The sequence below is a fragment of the Prenolepis imparis genome, unplaced genomic scaffold (genome assembly GCF_030444845.1).
Source record: "Prenolepis imparis isolate NDT839.2.m4 unplaced genomic scaffold, iyPreImpa1.0 SCAF_8, whole genome shotgun sequence".
NCBI classification, from domain to species: domain Eukaryota; kingdom Metazoa; phylum Arthropoda; class Insecta; order Hymenoptera; family Formicidae; genus Prenolepis; species Prenolepis imparis.
In genome coordinates, this window is record NW_028141166.1 from 9,172,688 (window position 1) to 9,182,220 (window position 9,533).

Here is a 9,533-nt window from a genome sequence, read left to right on the forward strand (position 1 = left end):
ATGTATAATCGATGAATTTTTGGCTCGTCTTAAAATATAGAAATCGATACTTTTTTGACGCGGAACCTGTGCGACGCATCCTTATTTAATGTTTATCGTATTAAAAAATTTGTACGCTGGTGTCTGCATGGTACCAAAAGATTCTGTAATCAATGTACAATTAAAATGTATAATCGATGAATTTTTGGCTCGTCTTAAAATATTAGAAATTAATACATTTATGCCGCTGACCCTATGCGTCGCATAATTAATTTATGTATAGCAAATGAAAAAGTTAGTACGCTGTTGTCTGCTTGGTACCAAAACATTCTGTAATGAATGTACTATTAAAATGTTTAATCGATGAATTTTTGGCTCGTCTTAAAATATTAGAAATCGATACTTTTTTACCGTAGACCCTATGCGACGCAACATTATTTTATGTATATCAAGTTAAAAAATTTGTACGCTGGTGTCTGTTTGGTACCAAAAGATTCTGTAATGAATGTACTATTAAAATGTATAATCGATGAATTTTTGGCTCGTCTTAAAATATTAGAAATCGATACTTTTTTGACGCGGACCCTGTGCGACGCATTCTTATTTTATGTTTATCTTATTAAAAAATTTGTACGCTGGTGTCTGCATGGTACCAAAAGATTCTGTAATCAATGTACAATTAAAATGTATAATCGATGAATTTTTGGCTCGTCTTAAAATATTAGAATTCGTTACTTTTTTACCGCTGACCCAATGCGACGCAACATTATTTTATGAATATCAAGTTAAAAAATTTGTACGCTGGTGTCTGCTTGGTACCAAATCATTCTGTAATCAATGTACTATTAAAATGCATAATCGATGTATTTTTGGCTCGTCTTAAAATAGTAGAAATTAATACTTTTATGCCGCTGACCCTATGCGACGCATACTTAATTTATGTATAGCAAATGAAAAAGTTTGTACGCTGTTGTCTGCTTGGTACCAAAAGATTCTGTAATGAATGTACTATTAAAATGTATAATCGATGAATTTTTGGCTCGTCTCAAAATAGTAGAAATTGATACTTTTTTGACGCGGACCCTGTGCGACGCATCCTTATTTTATTTTTATCGTATTAAAAAGTTTGTACGCTGGTGTCTGCTTGGTACCAAATACTTTTGTAATCAATGTACTATTAAAATGTATAATCGATGAATTTTTGACTCGTCTTAAAATATTAGAAATTAATATATTTATGCCGCTGACCCTATGCGACGCATACTTAATTTATGTATAGCAAATGAAAAAGTTAGTACGCTGTTGTCTGCTTGGTACCAAAACATTGTGTAATGAATGTACTATTAAAATGTTTAATCGATGAATTTTTGGCTCGTCTTAAAATATTAGAAATCGATACTTTTTTACCGTAGACCCTATGCGACGCAACATTATTTTATGTATATCAAGTTAAAAAATTTGTACGCTGGTGTCTGTTTGGTACCAAAAGATTCTGTAATGAATGTACTATTAAAATGTATAATCGATGAATTTTTGGCTCGTCTTAAAATATTGGAAATTAATACATTTATGCCGCTGACCCTATGCGACGCATACTTAATTTATGTATAGCAAATGAAAACATTTGTACGCTGTTGTCTGCTTGGTACCAAAAGATTCTGTAATCAATTTACTATTAAAATGTATAATCGATGAATTTTTGGCTCGTCTTAAAATATTAGAAATTAATACTTTTTTGACGCGGACCCTGTGCGACGCATCCTTATTTTATGTTTATCGTATTAAAAAATTTGTACGCTGGTGTCTGCATGGTACGAAAAGATTCTGTAATCAATGTACAATTAAAATGTATAATCGATGAATTTTTGGCTCGTCTTAAAATATTAGAAATTAATACATTTATGCCGCTGACCCTATGCGTCGCATAATTAATTTATGTATAGCAAATGAAAAAGTTAGTACGCTGTTGTCTGCTTGGTACCAAAACATTCTGTAATGAATGTACTATTAAAATGTTTAATCGATGAATTTTTGGCTCGTCTTAAAATATTAGAAATCGATACTTTTTTACCGTAGACCCTATGCGACGCAACATTATTTTATGTATATCAAGTTAAAAAATTTGTACGCTGGTGTCTGTTTGGTACCAAAAGATTCTGTAATGAATGTACTATTAAAATGTATAATCGATGAATTTTTGGCTCGTCTTAAAATATTAGAAATCGATACTTTTTTGACGCGGACCCTGTGCGACGCATTCTTATTTTATGTTTATCGTATTAAAAAATTTGTACGCTGGTGTCTGCATGGTACGAAAAGATTCTGTAATCAATGTACAATTAAAATGTATAATCGATGAATTTTTGGCTCGTCTTAAAATATTAGAAATTAATACATTTATGCCGCTGACCCTATGCGTCGCATAATTAATTTATGTATAGCAAATGAAAAAGTTAGTACGCTGTTGTCTGCTTGGTACCAAAACATTCTGTAATGAATGTACTATTAAAATGTTTAATCGATGAATTTTTGGCTCGTCTTAAAATATTAGAAATCGATACTTTTTTACCGTAGACCCTATGCGACGCAACATTATTTTATGTATATCAAGTTAAAAAATTTGTACGCTGGTGTCTGTTTGGTACCAAAAGATTCTGTAATGAATGTACTATTAAAATGTATAATCGATGAATTTTTGGCTCGTCTTAAAATATTAGAAATCGATACTTTTTTGACGCGGACCCTGTGCGACGCATTCTTATTTTATGTTTATCGTATTAAAAAATTTGTACGCTGGTGTCTGCATGGTACCAAAAGATACTCTAATCAATGTACAATTAAAATGTATAATCGATGAATTTTTGGCTCGTCTTAAAATATTAGAATTCGATACTTTTTTACCGCTGACCCAATGCGACGCAACATTATTTTATGAATATCAAGTTAAAAAATTTGTACGCTGGTGTCTGCTTGGTACCAAATCATTCTGTAATCAATGTACTATTAAAATGCATAATCGATGAATTTTTGGCTCGTCTTAAAATAGTAGAAATTAATACTTTTATGCCGCTGACCCTATGCGACGCATACTTAATTTATGTATAGCAAATGAAAAAGTTTGTACGCTGTTGTCTGCTTGGTACCAAAAGATTCTGTAATGAATGTACTATTAAAATGTATAATCGATGAATTTTTGGCTCGTCTTAAAATATAGAAATCGATACTTTTTTGACGCGGAACCTGTGCGACGCATCCTTATTTAATGTTTATCGTATTAAAAAATTTGTACGCTGGTGTCTGCATGGTACCAAAAGATTCTGTAATCAATGTACAATTAAAATGTATAATCGATGAATTTTTGGCTCGTCTTAAAATATTAGAAATTAATATATTTATGCCTCTGACCCTATGCGACGCATACTTAATTTATGTATAGCAAATGAAAAAGTTAGTACGCTGTTGTCTGCTTGGTACCAAAACATTCTGTAATGAATGTACTATTAAAATGTATAATCGATGAATTTTTGGCTCGTCTTAAAATATTAGAAATCGATACCTTTTTACCGTAGACCCTGTGCGATGCACCCTTATTTTATGTTTATCGTATTAAAAAATTTGTACGCTGGTGGCTGCATGGTACCAAAAGATTCTGTAATCAATGTACAATTAAAATGTATAATCGATGAATTTTTGGCTCGTCTTAAAATATTAGAAATTAATACATTTATGCCGCTGACCCTATGCGACGCATACTTAATTTATGTATAGCAAATGAAAAAGTTAGTACGCTGTTGTGTGCTTGGTACCAAAACATTCTGTAATGAATGTACTATTAAAATGTTTAATCGATGAATTTTTGGCTCGTCTTAAAATATTAGAAATCGATACTTTTTTACCGTAGACCCTATGCGACGCAACATTATTTTATGTATATCAAGTTAAAAAATTTGTACTCTGGTGTCTGTTTGGTACCAAAAGATTCTGTAATGAATGTACTATTAAAATGTATAATCGATGAATTTTTGGCTCGTCTTAAAATATTAGAAATCGATACTTTTTTGACGCGGACCCTGTGCGACGCATCCTTATTTTATGTTTATCGTATTAAAAAATTTGTACGCTGGTGTCTGCTTGGTACCAAATACTTTTGTAATCAATGTACTATTAAAATGTATAATCGATGAATTTTTGGCTCGTCTTAAAATATTAGAAATTAATACATTTATGCCGCTGACCCTATGCGACGCATACTTAATTTATGTATAGCAAATGAAAAAGTTTGTACGCTGTTGTCTGCTTGGTACCAAAACATTCTGTAATGAATGTACTATTAAAATGTATAATCGATGAATTTTTGGCTCGTCTTAAAATATTAGAAATCGATACTTTTTTACCGTAGACCCTATGCGACGCAACATTATTTTATGTATATCAAGTTAAAAAATTTGTACGCTGGTGTCTGTTTGGTACCAAAAGATTCTGTAATGAATGTACTATTAAAATGTATAATCGATGAATTTTTGGCTCGTCTAAATATTAACGTCTAAAATATTAGAAATCGATACTTTTTTGACGCGGACCCTGTGCGACGCATCCTTATTTTATGTTTATCGTATTAAAAAATTTGTACGCTGGTGTCTGCATGGTACCAAAAGATTCTGTAATCAATGTACAATTAAAATGTATAATCGATGAATTTTTGGCTCGTCTTAAAATATTAGAAATTAATACATTTATGCCGCTGACCCTATGCGACGCATACTTAATTTTTGTATAGCAAATGAAAAAGTTAGTACGCTGTTGTCTGCTTGGTACCAAAAGATTCTGTAATCAATGTACTATTAATATGTATAATCGATGAATTTTTGGCTCGTCTCAAAATATTAGAAATCGATACTTTTTTGACGCGGACCCTGTGCGACGCATCCTTATTTAATGTTTATCGTATTAAAAAATTTGTACGCTGGTGTCTGCATGGTACCAAAAGATTCTGTAATCAATGTACAATTAAAATGTATAATCGATGAATTTTTGAGGTGCAGGCAATGTACTGTTGAAATATATGAAAGATTAATTTTTGGCTCGCTTTAAAATATTGAAAATTAAAATTTTTTACCCGCGAACCCCATATGGCGCGGATTCATTTTACGTATATTAGACCAAAAAGGTAGTACGCTGGTATGCTGATGGTACCAAAATAATCTGCAAACAATACACTATTGAAACTTATATACGATTAATTTTTGGCTCGTTTTAAAATATAGAAAACTAAAATTTTTAAGCCCAGAATCCCATACGGCGCACAATTATATTACGTATATTAAATCAAAAAGTTTGTTGGCTGGTATGTTAATGGTATCAACATAATGTGCAGACAATGTACAGTTAAAATTTATGAAAAATTAATTTTTGATTTGTTTAAAAATATTGAAAATTTAAATTTTTTTACCGCGGACCCCATACGACGCGGATTCATTTTACGTTTATTAGACCAAAAAGGTAGTACGCTGATATGCTTATGGTACCAAAATAATCTGCAAAAAATACACTATTGAAACTTATATACGATTAATTTTTGGCTCGTTTTAAAATACTGAAAATTAAAATTTTTAAGCCGCGGATCCCATACGGCGCACAATTATGTTACGTATATTATACCAAAAAGTTTGTAGGCTGGTATGGTGATGGTACTATCATAATGTGCAGGCAATGTACTGTTGAAATATGTAAACGAATAATTTTTGGCGCTTTTGAAATACTGAAAATTAAAATTTTTAAGCCGCGGATCCCATACGCCGCGGATTCATTTTACGTATATTAGACTAAAAAGGTACTACGCTGGTATGCTTATGGTACCAAAATAATCTGCAAACAATACACTATTCATGCATTTATAATTTTATGTTAATGATTAAATGATTGCGCGACGAAAAGGCGTACTGAGAAATTGTTGACTCGTACTACTTAATTTCTCTACATTCTTACTTTGCGCATAATAAAATTACGATATATAAAGTGCGAGTTATTATTTTATTATTTTTGACTCGAATTTAATATTTTATGCTCATGGCAGAGTGATTGCGTGACAAAAAGGTTGAATTATTTTCTTTTCTAAAAAAGATATGTAAAATCGATACTCGCATATATCAAAGCTTATTGTTGTCGCTTTTCCGCGATGCTTATTGGCTGTCAAGATTCGCAATGTATGTTATATTCGTAGCATCGAGAGGCTGTTATCGCGAGAATTAGCAGTTTGACAGTTTGTTCAAAATAAAATTTAAAAAAATAATAATATTAGTTTTAAATAATATGTTATAATACTTTAAACTCGATTAATATATTTGAAAGTTATCAGCTGATTTCGATCAAAAAATATTAATCGAGAATAAGATATTATAACATATTATTTACAATTTTACAACATTTTACTATTTTAATATTTTAACATATTATTTTAAAATTTAATTACCAAATTAACGCTTTAATCAGTTGATTTCTATGGAAAAATATTAATCGAGTTTAAACAAATTTTATATTATTTTTTAATAAACATAAAACCGAAGAATGGCGCGCGCGTAGCGCGCGCTTGTGTTGTTCTAGTGTGATAAAAGAGGGATAAAAAAAAGAATGTACAAATGTGTATATGTAGAAAATAATTAAGTAATTACATTATTATATACCTACTGAATTTTAATGTAAAATTGTCTCTGAAGCGATAAAAAAATTATCTTAAATAAAATTTATATGTAAATTTAAAGAGAAAAACTGTATAAGGAAGTCTGTAGGAAAAATAATCAAGGTAATTTATTTTTTAATTCCTTATTTGTTTCTCCTTGGTACATATTTCAGCCTTTATTGTATAATTAATTATATACGATGTAAACACATATGTATTTGCACGTGTATGGGTCGCTTCGGAACATACCGACATGTTGATGTGCTGTCCCACGAGTTATACTTTTGGTTAGGTTTCCTCTCGCTCTCATAAATCTAAATTGTTTATTTACATTGTTTATAACTCTGTTGGACTTGTAAAAATGCGTTGGACACTTCCAAAGCCTTTCTTTTACGCTTCCGTGGCGGCGACTACTGTCGCCGTAGGATATTTAACCAAGTAATGTTGCTTGAAATTTTTTCAACATTCTAAAAAAATTTGACAAGTAATATTTTAAACTCTCTCCAATTAATTAATTATTTTTACATTTATTTATATTTAATTGTAAAGCTTTTGACGTGAATATAAATAAATGAGTTTCTACAATGTAACTGAAGGATATAAAAATGATAAAAGTTATTTGTACATACATCATTTTTTACTTTATTTTTATGTGATATATATATATATATAATTCACTATATAAGAGTCAATATTTTATTAATATGTATTATTGTTACTTTATGGCATAAGTGATATAAAAGTGATTATATCAAAATTGCAGAGATTATATGGGAGGTACAAAATACACAGGCAAAGAGAGCTTAGTTAACAAAGTTGTCATTGTGACAGGAGCTAATACTGGTATTGGGAGAGAAACAGTTTTAGAATTAGCTAAACGCGATGCAAAAATTATTATGGCATGCAGAGATTTGCAAAAATGTGAAAAGGTATTTATGTTGTCATTAGTATCTTTCAGTCTGCAAAAATAAGATATAAGATAAAAAAAAACCATAATTTTTATACTTATATATCTCTTACGTAGGAGAGGTACAGTTTTTTTTATATCATTATTATTATAAATCACTTATAAAAATATTTTGTATGATGTAATAATTTCCATTTTTCTACACAGGCACGCCAAAATATTGTACTTGAAACAAAGAATAAGTATGTTTACTGTAGAAAGTGTGACTTGGCATCGCAAGAAAGTATTAGAGAATTTGTTAAGCAGTTTAAGAAAGGTAATTATTCATAAGTTTATTTACAAATTTCTAATTTTTTTACCACAATATAAATATTTACATACATCTCCTTTGTAATGCAGAATATGATCAACTTCATATACTTATCAATAATGCTGGTGTAATGAGATGTTCAAAAAGTTATACCAAAGAAGGTATCGAGATGCAGCTAGGAGTCAATTATATAGGACATTTCTTGCTCACAAATTTACTTCTAGATGTTTTAAAAGCATCTGCACCTTCTAGAATTGTGAATTTATCAAGTATCGCTTATCGTAGAGGCCAAATTAATATGACAGATTTAAATAGCGATAAAAAGTATGATGCTGGTAAAGCTTATTCGCAAAGTAAATTAGCCAACATTTTTTTTACTAGAGAATTAGCAAACAGATTAAAAGGTAATTTATTAATATAATAATTGTGTATATGATTTATAACTTTGTAATGTTTTGTTAAGATATAAGTTTTCATTTTTGTATTTTTCAGGAACTGGCGTTACTGTGAACGCTGTTCATCCTGGTATAGTAGATACCGATATAACGCGACATATGTTTGTATACAACAATTTCTTCACACGAATATTCTTGAAACCATTCGCTTGGCCGTTTATTAGAGCGCCTCAACAAGGAGCGCAAACTGTTTTATACGCAGCATTAGATCCTAATCTTATAAATGTTTCTGGAAGTTATCTCGAGTAAGTATCATCGAAGCAAATTAACAAATGATAAGTATAGTAAGTATGATGAATATAGCATTAACATTATTATTGGTTTGTTATAGCAATTGTGAAATTAAAGAAGTATCAGATGAAGCCAAAAACGATAATCTGGCAAAGTGGTTATGGAAAGTCAGTGAAAAATGGACAAAATTAGATATGCAATTAAGGGTACAATAAAGATATATAGCTGTATTTATCTTATTTTGTTTTTATAATATAATATAGATATTTAATTCTATTTTTATAATTTTTTCAATGAATATATATATATATATATATATGTACATATAGAAGGCGGAAACGCTTGTCGCGCAAGCGCAGAAACAACGCGGTAGTTAACCTTTCGTTCTTCCGGTAAACGTTTTGCGTCTATCAACAAATATGTACCAAGATTGAAAGGTTAAGAGTACCGTGTCATTCTTGGCGCGCAATTAGGAATTCCTAATATTTATGAAAAAAACGCGAATGTGGCCACTCTCCGATTTATCTTTGATTATAGTAAGTGATGTTTCAAGATCATATACATCTTGAAATAATAAAGTCAAAGATTTTCATATCATTTACAGCGCATTAGTATAATATTAATGCTTTATTTATGCTATTATTACTAATTAATACTAATTATATAATTGATTAATAGTCTTTTTTGTATTTACACACAGAATCGATTATTAACAAGTCATCACGATGTTGCAATGGAATTCGGCGGACAAAAGTATCAGGAAGAATGTGCTAAAGCCGGCAGTATATACCAAGAAACCAACAGAACGCTCTACGTGTAATGTTCTTGTCAAGAAGTTAAATGTCACGGGAGCATCAAACGAAGATTTGAGAGAAAAGTATCATACCGAGATTCTTGATGGTGAAGGCGAAAAAGTGTTGGTCATAGGTGAAGCAAGCGCAGAAATTGATAGAAAGGTCGAGCGTGCAATTCACA

At 30.5% G+C, this 9,533-nt stretch overlaps 1 protein-coding gene across 4 annotated transcripts; it reads left to right on the forward strand.

The window, feature by feature from the left end:
- The first annotated feature begins 6,893 nt into the window (after window positions 1–6,893).
- LOC145939603 (retinol dehydrogenase 13) lies at window positions 6,894–9,511 on the forward strand. Of its 4 annotated transcripts, none has more exons than XM_083044050.1 (7): window positions 6,894–7,093; window positions 7,419–7,584; window positions 7,770–7,878; window positions 7,962–8,276; window positions 8,365–8,572; window positions 8,659–8,764; window positions 9,259–9,511. In XM_083044050.1, exons 1-7 carry the CDS (start codon window positions 7,017–7,019, stop codon window positions 9,376–9,378), a joined length of 1,101 nt encoding a protein of 366 aa, XP_082900176.1. In that variant the 5' UTR covers window positions 6,894–7,016; the 3' UTR covers window positions 9,379–9,511. The 4 variants fall into 4 exon arrangements, with proteins under 4 accessions (XP_082900176.1, XP_082900179.1, XP_082900177.1 ...); XM_083044053.1 differs by lacking the exon at window positions 9,259–9,511 and adding an exon at window positions 8,888–9,089 and having other exon boundaries at window positions 8,659–8,785; XM_083044051.1 differs by lacking the exon at window positions 9,259–9,511 and adding an exon at window positions 8,888–9,089.
- The last annotated feature ends 22 nt before the right edge of the window (window positions 9,512–9,533 follow it).

Bases quoted from the DNA above. Each gene is read 5' to 3' on its own strand.
- LOC145939603 (XM_083044050.1), top strand. From the start codon at position 7,017: ATGCGTTGGACACTTCCAAAGCCTTTCTTTTACGCTTCCGTGGCGGCG. The intron at 7,094-7,418 runs GTAATGTTGCTT...TCAAAATTGCAG, and splicing joins GCCGTAGGATATTTAACCAA to AGATTATATGGGAGGTACAA. The intron at 7,879-7,961 runs GTAATTATTCAT...TTTGTAATGCAG, and splicing joins TGTTAAGCAGTTTAAGAAAG to AATATGATCAACTTCATATA.